Source organism: Heteronotia binoei, chromosome 19 (assembly GCF_032191835.1).
Source record: "Heteronotia binoei isolate CCM8104 ecotype False Entrance Well chromosome 19, APGP_CSIRO_Hbin_v1, whole genome shotgun sequence".
Lineage (NCBI taxonomy): Eukaryota > Metazoa > Chordata > Lepidosauria > Squamata > Gekkonidae > Heteronotia > Heteronotia binoei.
In genome coordinates this window covers 18,727,097-18,742,266 of record NC_083241.1, presented here as the reverse complement: position 1 = coordinate 18,742,266, position 15,170 = coordinate 18,727,097, and the positions used below count along the sequence as shown (strand labels likewise).

Below are 15,170 nucleotides of genomic sequence, written 5' to 3'. Positions count from 1 at the left end.
TGCCCTTTCAAGGACAAGTTCTGAGATAGCTATGGCTGACCCAAGGACATTCCAGCAGCTGTAAGTGGAGGAGTGGGGAATCAAATCCAGTTCTCCCAGTTCTCCTCTTATTCCCACTCTTGGCTCAAGATGGAGGGGAGGGAGAGTGCTCTGAAGCTTCCAAAACTGCTGGAAGCTTGCAAAATGAATCTCCATGGCTGGCCTGCACGTGCACAGTTCCATGTGGGATTGCACAGTAAATACAATGAACATGCTTCTGCCATTTGTAGTACATGTAATGAACATTGCTTGGAGTCCTCTCATCATACAGAGAGGAAGGTTTGGCGGGAAATAGGGTGGAAGGGAAGCAATGTAGTTGTGTGCCCAAACAATCACAAAACCACTGACTTGCTCACACAGCTGATATTTGGAGAAAGATATGCTACTAAGTGTGCAAATTTAGTGGTTCAGTGATTGTTATTAGCTCCAGCATGCAGAATGGCAGAGTGTTCTCTAGAGGCTGCCTTAGCAGTCATGCACTTGTATAAGGAAAGCTACAGATTAAGAGTTATGATGTACCCACTACCACCACTGCCTTGGAGACTTTATTTCTGGTAACTAGGGAGAGGGAGTCATTCTGATAAGAATGGGAACTCCACTAATGTATGCATATGTTAGTTTTATATTATGTTAGTTTTATATATGTTGTAAGCCGCCCTGAGCCACTCGGTGGGAAGGGCGGGATATAAATCCCAGATAAATAAATAAATAAACAAATATCTTCAACAATTTCTAAGAAGCCCTCCCTCCCATGAATCTCCAAGAAAGATGACAACTTTTTCCAGGGACAAATTTCAAAAGACAGGAGCAGTCCCTGACAAATAGGCACATGAAGCATATGCAGTGCTGGCCCAAGGGTGTATGGCACCCCAAGCAGGCCCCTCCACTGCCCCCCCATGGCACTGCAATGCGGTGTGCACTCCATCACAATCCCCCCAGGGTGCTGTGCCATGGTGTGGCGCCTCCCCTTCCCTTCCCCTCCACCCAGGGTGCCGAGGTAAGGCCCCCCCTTTCCTTCCCTTTGCTTCCCCCCAGGGAGGCAAGGTGCTCCCCCCTTCCCTTTCTGTCCCTTTGCCTCCCCCCCCCGCACAATCACAGCGCACCCCGCCTGGGCCTTGCTGACCCTGATGCGGCGTGCATCTTTAGAAGGGGCACCGGAGGGGGGGAGCCCAATTTGGCACCCCCATCCTCCTGGCGTCCTAGACAACTGCCTAGTTTGCCTAGTGGGCGAGCCAGCCCTGAACATATGCATCTTCGATACAGGAGTGATGAATGCATCCAATTTTAATCTACACCACAAACACAGCCTTAAGGATTCAATGGTTGAGAAATCTCCTAGGATTACAGTGAGCATACAGAATACACAGAAGGCCTTTTGTCCAACCTTCTGTTCAATAAGTCAACACAGTACAGCGGACAAGGTCTCTGTCATGAACCCACAAAATAGCTTTAGGTAGATAGTTTTCAGTCACATGTTCTCTTAAAATCTCAACAAGCCTGAAAGCCTGAAAGCTTTCAACAAGCCTGAAAGCAGTGATGAGCTAAGCTATGATAACACTTTTAGAGTGTCCACCAACTAATGCATGACCACTAGGACTTTTGCCTTAAACACATGCACACACAGAGTCGGTATATACCCACTTGCCCTCTGTATCAAACTGCTTTGGAAAACATTCAAATCCAAGGTCTCCCTGGGCTTGGGAGCCAACCTTAAAAGTAATTGTATGGAGAGAAGGGGCATAAATGTTTAGAATAAATCACTAAACTTCTGCAGCCGGAGTTCCAGGTTTCCTATGTGCACAACTGAAAGGAAATAACAAGCAACCCACACTCTGTGACAAAGGAACCTTTATGATTTGTATTGCCCAACATAAATTGTTGTATTCATATTTTTAGGTGAACACAATTGTCATCTTAGATGTATTAAAACATTTCAGTAATGTAACACATCAGAAGTGCATCTGTAAGAAAAAGCCCCTACTTTTCATACACATGGACATTGTGATCACCAGTATGGTTGCCAGGGTGCCTGGCGTTTTGACCCACACACATCTGCTTTAAGAAGTGGACTTTGCCCACGGTTTCTAAGGCTTATGTGGATACTATAAGCCTCAGCTTTGCAGCAGCATTCTACATCTCTGGATGGGTGTTAGCCAGAACTACAGACAAGCTTCCAGCTGCTCCTTGCATGCCCAATCTTGGCCGCTGCAGTGGAAGAAGAAACGCCACCATGAACTGTACAGGCAAACAGTTTCCAGCCTGTTTCCATGAACCAAAGGCTAACACCACCAGAATCCATCTTGTTTTCCTGACTCCATATCCAACAGCTGCTTCAACTTCTGCATAAGGCAATCAAGCTTATCTTAGGCGTGGATCCTGCCAGACCGCCTAAGCCTTTGTCTAACAGAACTCAAGACAAAGACTGGTGCCAAGAAGAAGACTGAACAAGAGGAAGACCATCTTCAGCCAGAGCCAAGTTCCTTTGTGTAAACCGGGTGTTACCTTAGGTAGCAATTTGGCCATCTATTGTCACCTTTTTAGATAAGTTTGGTAAACTCAAGCACACCTCCACCCAGCAATTTCCCCCATTCTTTTCCCCATTTTGGAGCCTCACCCTAGTCCATTGCAACCTGAAAGTCCAACCAGGTGCCCCTGGACCAAGCTTGTTCATTGGTCAGTCATGGGCACCCAATTAGGTGCCACCAATTAACTTGCTATTGGCTACTGCAGAAGTCCAGCCCTTATGGTCACTGAGGTCATGTACCAGCTGACCACCTGTCATCCACCCCTGTGCCTCCCATCCCCTAAGGGCTCAAGGTAGTCTATATAATCTGTAACACAGCTCCCCACATGTGTGCTTCTAGCAGTATCCCAATTCCACTGTCTAGATCCATCCCCGATTCTAAGGCCAAGTTTCAGGTCCCCTCTCCCACTTCCTCACTCGTCACTATTGGAGCCTTCCTTGAAGACTACGATCGGTAAATATCACCCTGTTCGTCTACCCATGTATTTCTCTATATCTCTCTCTATTTTTCTTAGGACTGTATGAATGATTTTATAAGTATTTTATCTTGTATGGAAGCCTATATTTTTCTGGAATAAATTTTACACATCCTAAACAGAGCTATACCCTTCATCGACTTCAGTTGAGTTCTTACACTTCTAAGGGTGTACAGCTGCTTAGAATGGCTCTGTAAACTAGACCTAGTCATATGGTTTTGCTTCTTCTACAGTAGAACTGGGATCCAGTGTCTTCTCACTACCTCTAAGCCTTAAAATACACCTGAATGATATTTATACAAGAGTTTAAGCACAACACATTGAACACTGCTTTCTGATGGAAGATCTAATCTCAGCAAGACAGGAGGAAAAAATGGAGGAAAATCCTGGATAAAATCAATCTTTCACACACAGGTGAGGATCATAAAATACTTTTTGTTCTGAAGTTTGTTCTGTTCACCCAATTTGGTCCTGGACATCAGTTTTCAGAGAGAAGCCCCCCTCCCAAATGTCACATAGAAAGCTACTTATAAAATCAAGAGGAGTTTCAAAAAGATTTTGAGATATGGCACTGGTGTGCATGTTATCTATTTACCAAAGACACACTCCCTTGGAGGCACATAACACGGCTCATTAAATCCTGGCTCCCAGTTTCATCATTCCTGAAAATGCACTGAAATTTCTCATTTACTCCAAGGAAGGGAGCTGATGGCAAGAGCAAAAAGTGCCACACACAAGCTGCACAAAACTGCCAAAAATGGCAAACACATTTGAAGAAAATGAAAGCTTAGAGAGCAGGAAGTTGGAATTAAACGATTAAAAAACACTGTTATTTTGTCTGTGATTACCCACGCTCTTTATGGGACACCATGGAGTTAGAAGATCTGAAGCAGATGGAAGTATGAAAATAAATACTATCAGAAGAGGAATCATAACGCAAGATAGATACACTAACATCTGGATGCAGCAGCATGCAGAAAAGTTATACATTGAGAGGGAAAAGAGCTACAGAATTACAAATGTAATCAAAATCTGAAGGCAGCTAAAACAAAGGCTTTTTATTAATAAATATTACATAATGCAAGAGAGCAATGACAAAAGCATGTTAGGAGACACCTGCAAACAAAGGATGACATCTACACCAAGGATGAAAAAGTGTGCAAGAAAAATGTGGTTTGAGTTTCTGCCCGGCAATTAGGCTGGGCATGATCTTCTCCATTTAGCATTTTTGAAGTCCCACTGATACCAAGGAAAGAATTAACACACACAATTTCTGCCTTTGAAATTTATAGGACTAAAAGGAGTGCTATACAGATATCCTGTATGCAGACATCCTAGAAACACAGAGACATAGAGCTAGAAGGGACCTCGAGGATCATCTAGTCCAACCCCCTGCTCAAAGCAAGAAGTTGACAACTACCTCCCACCCCTCCATTTCCCCAGTGACCCCTGCTCTATGCCCAGGAAGACAAAAAAATCTCCACAATCCAAGGCCATTCTGCCCTGAAGGAAAATTCCTTCATGACCCAAAGTGGTGATTGGCATTACCCTGGGAATGTAAGAAAGAGCCATGAGAGTCAAGCACTGGCTCATCCCTTCCTGCCCTCCCTCTCACTGCTGTCAGATGGCCATCTAGACTATTTAAAAGCCTACCACCTCCTGAGGAAGCCACTTCCACTGAGGAATCACTCTGTCAGGAAGTTCTTCCTAATGTTTAGCTGAATTTTTAAAAAATTAATTTCAACCCACTGGTTTTGGTCTGGGATCTTCTGGGGCAACAGACAACAATGCCACTCCATCCTCTATAGGACAGCCCTTCAAATACTCCAAGATAGTTATCATCACCTCTCAGTTGTCTCCTCTCCAGGCTGAACTTCAACGTTTCCTCATAGGACTTGGTCTCCAGACTCCTCACCATCTTAGTGACCTTCTTTCCAACTTGCCAACATCCTGACCGAGGTTTAGTTGTGATGGTTATAAACAAAGCTTATTGGTTGAAAAGTTCTGGTTAGTGGGGAGGAAATAAAGTCCAATTTGGCCAGGCACCTGCAATTTGGACATCCCAAACTAAGAAGCCTTCAGTTATGCTCTATGCATTGGGGAAAGGAGAGCACACAAAGATGTCAATAAACTATGTTCATGCCTGTCATGGACAAACCTTCTTTGTACCTTCTTATCCATTATAATTGGATGTATCTATTACAATTGGATGTATCAGGTCTTTAAAAAGGTAAAGGTAGTCCCCTTGCAAGCACTAGTTGTTTCCCACCCTGGGGTGACATCGCATTATGACGTTTTCACACCACTTTTTTTTTTTTTAATGGGGTGGTTTGCCATTGCCTTCCCCAATCATCTACACTTTCCCCCCAACAAGCTGGGTACTCATTTTACCGACCTTGGAAGGATGGAAGGCTGAGTCAACCTTGAGCTGTCTACCTGAACCCAGCTTCCACCAGGATCACAGAATCATAGAGTTGAAAGGAACCTCTAGGGTCATCTAGTCCAATGTACAATGCAGGAAATTTACAAACACCTCCCCTCTAAATTCACAGGGTCTTCATTGCTATCAGATGGCCATCTAGCCTCTGTCTAAAAACCTCCAACGAAGGAGAGCCCACCACCTCCCGAGGAAGCCTGTCCCACTGAGGAATCGCATTAACGGTCAGGAAGTTCTTTCTGATGTTGAGCCGGAAACTCTTTTGATTTAATTTCAACAAGTTGGTTCTGGTCCTACCTTCTGGGGCCACAGAAAATAATTCCACACCATCCTCTATATGACAACCCTTCAAGTACTTGAAGATGGTGATCATATCACCTCTCAGCCATCTCCTCCCCAGGCTAAACATCCCCAGCTCCTTCAACCTTTCCTCATAGGATTTGGTCTCCAGACCCCTCACCATCTTCATCGCCCTCCTCTGGACTCGTTCCATCTTGTCTATATCCTTCTTAAAATGTGGTGCCCAAAAATGAACACAATATTCCAGGTGAGGTCTTACCAGAGCAGAGCAAAGTGATACCATCACATCACGTGATCTGGACACTATACTTCTGTCGATACAACCCAAAATTGCATTTGCCTTTTTAGCTACCGCATCACACTGTTGACTTATGTTTAGCGTATGATCCACTAAGACCCCTAGATCCTTTTTGCACATACTACTGCTAAGACAAGTCTCCCCCATCCTATAACCATGAATTGGATTTTTCCTACCTAAATGCAGAACTTTACATTTATTCCCGTTAAAATTAATTTTATTGATTTTAGCCCAGTTTTCCAGCCTGTCAAGGTCATCTGTATCCTGTTTCTGTCTTCTTCTGTGTTTGCAACCCCTCCCAATTTAGTATCATCAGCAAATTTAATAAGCATTTCCCCTATTCTTTCATCCAAATCATTTATAAAGATGTTGAACAAAACAGGTCCCAGGACAGATTCTTGAGGCACTTCACTTGTCACTCCTCTCCAAGAGGATGAGGAGCCATTCATAAGCACTCTTTGGGTGTGATCTGTCAACCAGTTACAGATCCACCTAACAGTAACAGGATCCAAACCACATTTTACCAACTTGTCAACAAGGATAGTATGTGGAACCTTATCAAAAGCCTTACTGAAATCAAAATAAACAATGTCTACAGCATTCTCCCGATCCAGCAAAGTAGTCACTTTCTCAAAAAAAGAGATCAGGTTAGTCTGACAGGACTTGTTCTTGAGAAAACCATGCTGGCTCTTAGTAATCACATCCATTCTTTCTAAATGTTTCAGGACCGACTGATTTGTTCTAAAACTTTCCCAGGTATAGACGTCAAGCTGATGGGTCGGTAGTTACCCGGATCGTCTTTTTTCCCCTTCTGGAAGATGGGGACAACATTCACCCGCCTCCAATCTTCTGGCACCTCTCCTGTTCTCCAAGAATTCTCAAAAATAATAGCCAGAGGCTCAGAAATTACTTCTGCAAGCTTTTAGAACCCTTGGATGCAATTCATCTGGCCCTGATGACTTAGTTTAATTTAAAGAAACTAGGTGTTTATGTACTACTCCTATGCTGTTCCTAGGTTGGAACTTCATACCCTCCTTATATGTTCTGTTTTTGCCACGTAGGGCAGCGTTTCCCTCAGAAGAGAAGACTGAGGAAAAGTAGGAATTGAGGAGTTCCGCCCTCTCTTCATTACTCGTTACAATTTCACTTTCTTGCCCTTGCAATGGGTCTACCATGTTCTTGCTCTTTTTCTTACTCTGAACATAAGAAAAGCACCCTATTTTGTTGTTTTTAGCATTTTTAGCCAGCCTAAGCTCATACTGAACTTTAGCTTTCCTAACTTTTTCTCTACAAGCACGGATGATTTGTTTATATTCATCCTTGGTTATAAGGCCCTTTTTCCAATTCCTAAACGAGTCTTTTTTATTTCTCAAGTCTTTAGAGAGCTGTTTATGTAACCAACTCGGCTTCTTTAGGCTTTTTCCATTTTTTCTTCTCATAGGAATCGTCTGTGATTATGCTTTCAGTATTTTGCTTTTAAGAAACTCCCACCCCTCCTGAACCCCCTTCATCCTAAGTATTTCTGACCATGGGATTTTACCCAGCATAGTTCTAAGTTTATCGAAGTCTGCCTTTCTGAAGTCCAACCTGTAAGTCTGACTACGTATAGCTTTTCCCTTCCCTAAGACTGTAAATTCCGAAGTCACATGGGCACTACTGCCCAAGGTGCCCACTATTTCCACTTCTTCAATCAATTCTTCCTTGTTGGTGAGAATCAAATCCAAGATAGCAGATCCCCTTGTTTCCTCCTTCACTTTCTGGAAAAGGAAGTTGTCAGCAAGACGAGTCAGGAATCTATTTGACTTTTCATTTTTAGCAGAGTTGGACTTCCAACAGATGTCCAGCTAATTGAAATCTTCCATGATCACTCTATCCCTTCTCTTAGAGAACTTTGCAATCTGCTGTATGGATCAAACTCAAGTCATGAGCAGAGCTTGGACTGCGATACTGCAGCTTAGTGCTCTGTGCCACGGGGTCTTTACAGCACCTGATTTATAGCCCAGTGTTTCCCAAACTTTTGACATCTGGAGGACAGTCTTTCTTTCCTCTGGTTTAAAATGGGAGGTACACTTCACATCTTCAGAAAGATTTTCTTAATCATATTCTATTGAATGACAGGGCAGATGCATTTGGTAAATGTAGGAAAGCCCAGTTAAATATTGCCTCTGGGGCATTCCCTTTACTCAGACCATACCTTTCAACAATTTTGATGTTTCTGGGATTTTTCCATACCAGGCTATAACAGGGATTACCAAACAGCCTTACTCTCCTGCCCCTGAGACCACACCACAACCCTTGGAAGGCAGTCAGAGACCCTGGCCACCCACAGTCTTCCTTGGAGCTGGTAGCTAAAATTTTTGAAGCCATGCATCAGCCTCTCTCACAGTACACAAGTATGTCACAGCACATACTTTGGAAATTACTGTTGTAGCCTATGGTTAACAATGAAACTCACTTACCTACTGCGTTTAGTGTTAAATCCATGTCATGCCTCTTCATTCTCACTCTTGAGCTCTCGTCTGGGAAATCAGGGCCATCTATATTATTTTCTATGCTTGCATCATAATCACACTCTGTTTCTGAGCCCCTGGCAGTGTCGGGTAAATCTGAGTTATCCATCGACAATTCCTCTCCGGTACTGTCTATTGAAATTGTCTCGGCAAGGTCCACTGATGTTGGTTCTATTTGTTTAATGGGACATGTATTTAGGTATGTGAAAAATGTTTTTTGGTAATAAATAAATAAATAAATAAATAAAACTTATGCTGTTCACTCAGTTTCAAGAGGTCGTTTGCATTTGGTACACAGTTTTGCTATCAGTTGCATTGCAGCACTGCAACAATGCAGAGTCTATCAACTCTGCAAACATGCCCAGGGACCAGATGGATCACTAGTGAAGAATGAATGTGGGAAGAAGTGATTTTTTTTACCTTTTTCTGTTATCACTGAAAACAGAGGACAGGGAAAGTATTAGGGATATGGAGGAAATGAAGGGTGACTGCTGCAATTTGCACTGAATTGCAGTGACTGCTGCAATTTGCCCACTGCAGAGTAGCCTGAGAAAGGTTTCTCTCTGCCTGCCCCCTGCACCTTGGTTAGATGAATAGTGTAAACGCCTTTAAACGCTTTTAAAGATTTAAAGTGTGAAGATTTTCCCAGTACAAACTGAACAAGAACTGCAAAATGAGGAAAGCTAGCTTAGCACACATGAACAGAATGAAGCAACAGGGATGATCTTTATTCACATACATTTTTAAAAATAGGGTAAGCCCAAGCATCCTTCTCCTTCATAAGCCATTATGCCTAGGAAATATCCATCTGCAGAGTACCACACTGGCTACCCACACCAGCCTTTGGTCAAATGTATGTGGTGCACAGAAATTGCAGTCATTTCCATGTGTTTACCACACTGGGGGCAATATGCTATTTCATATTTAGAAGTGCTTGCTGTTGTGGAGGGGGGGTGGGGAGAAAACCAAGGAGATATGTCAAGAACCAATAGTGCTCAAGCACCCAAATATAGCAGCATTGGGGGGAAGGGGGTGGGTAGGACATAATTCAGTTGTGCAACTTCCAAGTTCATCACCTCCGATTGGTAGCAAAACAGGGGGAAATGACTGCTGAGGGGTTGGACTGCCATTGCTACTCATAGCAGAGAGTGCTATGGTACAAGACCAATGGCTAGACAATGTAAGGCACCTATCTATTTTTTTTTCCTCTTAAAACCCAACCCACATGTGTAATGCCATCAAAAAGGTTCAGCAATACAACTGGTAGAATTTCAAACTATATCATATGTGCTGAATTCTGTGTTAATCTATGCTTGGTGCTTTAATCCATACACAAGTATACCTAGTACTATATTCCTTGGGTGTAAGTTTTAGCAGATGTTTGTCCAGCTCGGGCAAGGGCCACATAACTGTATTCTCTATACATTTCATTTATTATTGGACACTGGCACTACCTGGGATTCATGCTTTCAAAAAAATGGTGAGAGAAGGCAGCCTCTGGGGGGACAGGTTATTTAGAAAGTGCTCAAATGCTGAATAGGATAAACAGATTCTACGTAACCTCAAATAAACTCAAATTTGATAAACTCGAATTCTACATAACCTACAATTCTACAATGAGGACTGGAAGGAAAATTCCCAAGAGACTGACCTTCACCCAAAACTTTTTATATTGAAGGATTCTTTACCACCTTAAAAGAGTTGAGAGACACTACGCAACCACATCACATCACACTTACTCTGAATATGTTTAGGTAGTCTAGTGAATTGTCAAGCACAGCCCATTAAAGCACAGGAGCTTTGTACACTGGACTTGTTAGAATCTGAGCTTAAACACAAAGACTACTGAATCCTGTATACACTGGGCTTGCTTCTTGTTTTGCAACATTAATTCTATTCTTCTTAGGCTTTTCTTCCTTCACATTTCCTGAAGGAATTTATATTCCACTTGTTCCCCAAGAAACCAAGTGGCACTCATGAAAGGTGTGGAGGATGCAAATACAGCTTCCAGCCCGTCACATGGATGATGCCTCTTGTGAGCAATAAGATCAGGGCAAATGTCCAACTGCACATGGGGCTGGTTGTCATGATTCTTCTTTGCATGGTGCAGAGGTAACCTCTTAAGGCAGGAGTGGCCATTGGTAGCTCTCCAGATTTTTTTTGCCTACAACTCCCATCAGCCCCAGCCAGCATGGCCAAAAAAAACATCTGGAGAACTACCATTGGCCACCCCTGTCTTAAGGCATCAGCAGCAATGTTTCCTCTAAGCTGTAGCATATTGTGAGCAGAAAATCTACTTTGTGAGCTACTAGCATAGAAGTTGTGAGCAAGCCTACTTCACAAGATTGTTAGATTCAGGTGGGTAGCCATGTTGGTCTGAAGCAACAGAACTAAATTAGAGTCCAAAGGCACCTTTAAGACCAGTGGTTTTATTCAGGGTGTGAGCTTTCGTGTGCATGTACACAATTGGAGATTGATGTGTCCTTATATAATGAAATATGCTAAACCCATTCCACTATATTGGTAGACCTGTCCTCTGGAGAACATTTCCCGCCCCCACCCCCACCCCCACCCCCAGTCCAGTATTATTGGTAGACCTGGCCTCTGGAGAACAGGTTTACCTGCCCCAATCCACTATATTGGTAGACCTGGCCTTGGACTATCACCCTGCACTAAACTTTAGAAAACATACCAGTACTTGGGGGAGGGGGGACTCTTGCAGCCTACTTTAAGTTTTTTTAGCTCAATATGACAAACAGTGTTACAGGTCAAGTGTAAGAGAGGTGGAACAATAACTGTCAGAACCCTGTCTAACTTAATAAACAGGAAGTTGCTTAAATATTATCAACTTGCCCAAACTACTTATTTATTCTAATATTTATATCCCACTTTTCCCTGTGACTCAAGACAGCTTACAAATCATACTGAAAAGTATAATAGGGGTGTGCAAAATAAGCAATTTTTACCCAGCTCCATTGTTGCCTAAGAGAACCATTATAAGTCAATGGCCCCACAGGCTATAATGGAGAATCAAACCCAAAGTATCTGGGGCTCAAGGAGGGGGAGGTTGTTTTTTGAGGTAGAGGCACTAAATTTGCAGCTTAGCTGCTGATCCCTCTTCTATTAAAAAAACTCCAAATTTTAAAAATACTGGACCAGGGGGTCCAATTTTATGGCCCCCAGAAGGAGGTGCCCCTATCCTCAATTGTTTCCAATAGAGGGGAAAATTCCTTCTAGTGGGCTGAGTTCAAAATGCCTGCTCTGGCAGCTGAAACGTTGTGTGCCAGCTTAGAGGGAACTCTGATCAACAGTATCCTTCCCTGCCCTCTACAGCCCCTCAGCTAGACATGTGTTGTACCAAGAGCACTGTGACAAACTGGGCCCAAGTGACAAACAGGAAGCCTTCCCTGCCCTAGGCAGCAGGATCCAGTAGCTCCACTTTTTCTCAGGGTCTTAGTAGTTTGCCCCATTTCATTTCCCAAAAGTCCCTGGCCTACTACATGCTTGACCTTTCAAAAAGATAATTCCTTGAGGATTGCAGAAATCACTGTATACAATCCTTTCCGGTACTCCTCTCGGGGACGGGTCTTAATCAGTGCAACTAAGATTCCACACACCACAAATATTTAACTTCTAAAATGTTCTAAGATGCACAAGTGTTCAAGAACTAGAAGCCTCCAAGTGCTGACGATTTCATGTCCACAGGTAATAAGCATAGCCTGTACTTAAAGGGCATATATCTAAAATTGCTCTAACCCCTTCTCCCACCCAAAGTAGCTCAAGGTTGCATTTCCCACCACATTCACTATGGTAGCCCATCCCCAAAATAACTTTGCTTTGAACATGTGGCAATTTTTGTACAAGTCCAGATTGTAGAAAGTCCAGAACTAGTGTTACTAAGCCAAGCTACACTGGACAGACGGTATCAGTGCAGTGCCAGTTTTTTTTAAAAAGATGCCTACATGGGAATCAGTGGGAAAGAAACCTTGCTATGTTCTACTGATATAAGTTTGACAAAACAGGGAAACTTCCATAGCTAAAACAAGACTTATGGCAGTTTGGAAACTATCTTCTTATCTTAATGACCTCACTGTTGAATGTATAACCAAGTTCTAGCTTAATCTAAAAGCCATCCCAAATGGTTTCCCCATGGCAGATACAAAAATATTGAGATGGATATTCAGTTTAAACGTACAAGATTATTCAGCCTGTACTAAGCTGCAACTATGCATCTTTTTAAAGACAGTAACAAGATCTGTAGTTGTGAAATAATGGAAATGTGCAGTTCTCAAAAACAGAGGAAACTATATTAATGAGATGCTTGAGAAGCCATAGTCCGTACTTCATTTGAAACAGGGCAGGTTCCATTGAAACAGCTGATTTTGCCAGCTCTTTTAGCCACTGTAATCATGTGAAGTTCAGTTCTATGGCTGTCCTGTCACTGAGCAACGCTGAAAAGGAATTCCCTGGAATTTCAGTACTTCGAAAAAATATATACTAGAGGACACTTTTAAAAGGTGACCAATTTTAATGCAGAATGACCCTACAAGCCTGCAAAGCTTGTGCTTTGTGCTATGTCTTTTAGCTACTACAAAAACATGATCCCTGTAGGAGTATGGCACGTTTTTACTCTCATAATTCTGTTCTGTACAGCAGAGGAGGAGGAGGAGGAGACTGGATTTATATTCCACCCTTCACTCAGAGTCTCAGAGTAACTTATCTCCTTTTCTTTCCCCTCCCCACAACAGGCACCCTGTGAGGTAGGTTGTGCTAAGAGCGCTCCCTTGAGAACTGTTCTCGAGAGAACAGCTCTGAGAGAGTTATTACTAATTCAAGATCACCCAGCTGGCTGCATGTGAAAGAGTGGGGAATCAGACCTGGTTCTCCCAGATTAGAATCTGTGCTCTTAACCACAGTACCAAAATGGCTGTAACTGAAAAGTAATGCCTATTTCAATTACACAATGCATTCTTGGTGATCTGAAACTATCCAGGTGTATCTTTTTATTTATATTCTGCTTTTCTCCTTTATGGGTTTCTCAAAACAGTTTATCAAATTGTTTTCCCATCCCCCATTTTATGTTCACAACATCAACTCTGAGAGGTAGGTTAGACCCAGAGATTGCAACAGGCCAAGGGTAACCCAGCAAGCTTCCGTGGCAGAGGTGGGGATTTGAACTTAGTTGTTCCAGATCCTAGTTTGACAATTTGACCACTACACCACACTGGCATAGTCTCCTTTTTGCCAAGCTATATGAAATGTGGAGACTTTGGTCACTTGTGCAAAGAACAAGATGGTTCTGAAACCCAAGCTGATGGCATGAACCAGGATATGGAAACACTGGGTTATCATGCAACAAGAAATAAAAAAGTATTCTGGCCTTTTAATCCAAAGCTGCAAGTTGGCAAATGATTTGCAAATATCTTTATTTAGCCTAGCTCTGAAGCTCATTCAGATTAAATAGCTAGCAACAAAGAACTTGAATCCTTTATCTACCTTTCATCAGAACGCCTTAAAAAGCAGTGAAATAAGAAAACAAGTCTTGATGCACTGGAACTCCCTCTTCCAACAAAACTACAAAGCACTTAGAGATTCTCTCTTTACTGCTGAGACCAAGTTTTCTTGTCAACAAACTCAACAGAAGACCCCAAAGAAGAAACCTTTCCTACAGCCACAGCCAAGGCATTAAGATAGAACACTTAAAATGTCACCTGACTACAAGGTCCCTCTTTTTAGCTAAGGCTGCTGTAACTTAAAACAACAAAAACAAAAACCTCACTGGCATCATTCAGTTACGGAAAACAGCCATAAACCATGTGATTTTCCCTGCTGCCTTAACATGTGCAACAGACTTGTGTGGGGGGGAACAAGTTCAGATACTGACCTTGCACATCTTCTCTTTCAGGAACTGTTTTGTCCACTAGGTCTGTACTTTCCACTTCAGATGATGTTACTGATTCTGCTAAGAGTGAGGATGGGCTTGACACAGGACTGAAATGAAAACATCCAAACAGTTTGTTGTTCAGAAAGCAGCTTCAGTCTTAGTCATAGCAAAAAGCATGAGAACTTTATAAGAGGCAGCAATGGCAATGGCATATTAAAGGTAGGGACTAATCTGCTCTTCTACAACTATTCAGAAACCTAAATATTTCTATATTAAATGTTCATCACCAAAAAAGACCTAAAGGCAGGCAAGCTCACTGGACCCACAATGCTGATGAGTTACTCAGAAAACTGACCAACAAATAATGATGATAATAGATATAAGGGTAGGCAGCATGTTGCAGGCTAATCTTGTCAGATCTTGGAAGCTAAATGAGTACTTGGATGGGAGACTACCAAGGAAGATTCTGCAGAGGAAAGCAATTGCAAATCACCTCTGTTTGAAAGCCCATTGCTGGGGTTGCCATGTCAGTTGCTACTAGATAGCGTATTTATTTGTTTGTTTGTGTGATTTTTATCCTGCCCTACCCCGCAAGCAGGCTCAGGGCAGCTTACATCATGTCATAGAGCAAAAACAGGTTTCTTACCTGTAACTGATGATCTTCAAGTGGTCATCTGTGCAGTCACACACATGGGGTTATCC

The 15,170-nt window shown here is 42.7% G+C and overlaps 1 protein-coding gene across 10 annotated transcripts in view; it reads right to left on the bottom strand.

Moving 5' to 3' along the window:
- ZFAND6 (zinc finger AN1-type containing 6) overlaps nt 1-15,170 on the bottom strand; it is a 141,509-nt gene that overhangs the window by 13,120 nt on the left and 113,219 nt on the right. For 5 of the 10 annotated variants that reach the window (XM_060260045.1, XM_060260041.1, XM_060260043.1 and 2 more), the window contains one exon: nt 14,469-14,575. In XM_060260045.1, coding sequence (XP_060116028.1) covers nt 14,469-14,575 — 107 coding nt within the window. Of the gene's footprint in view, nt 1-8,533; nt 8,756-14,468; nt 14,576-15,170 lie in introns of all 10 variants that reach the window. The other 5 variants (XM_060260036.1, XM_060260037.1, XM_060260038.1 and 2 more) reach the window with 2 other exon arrangements.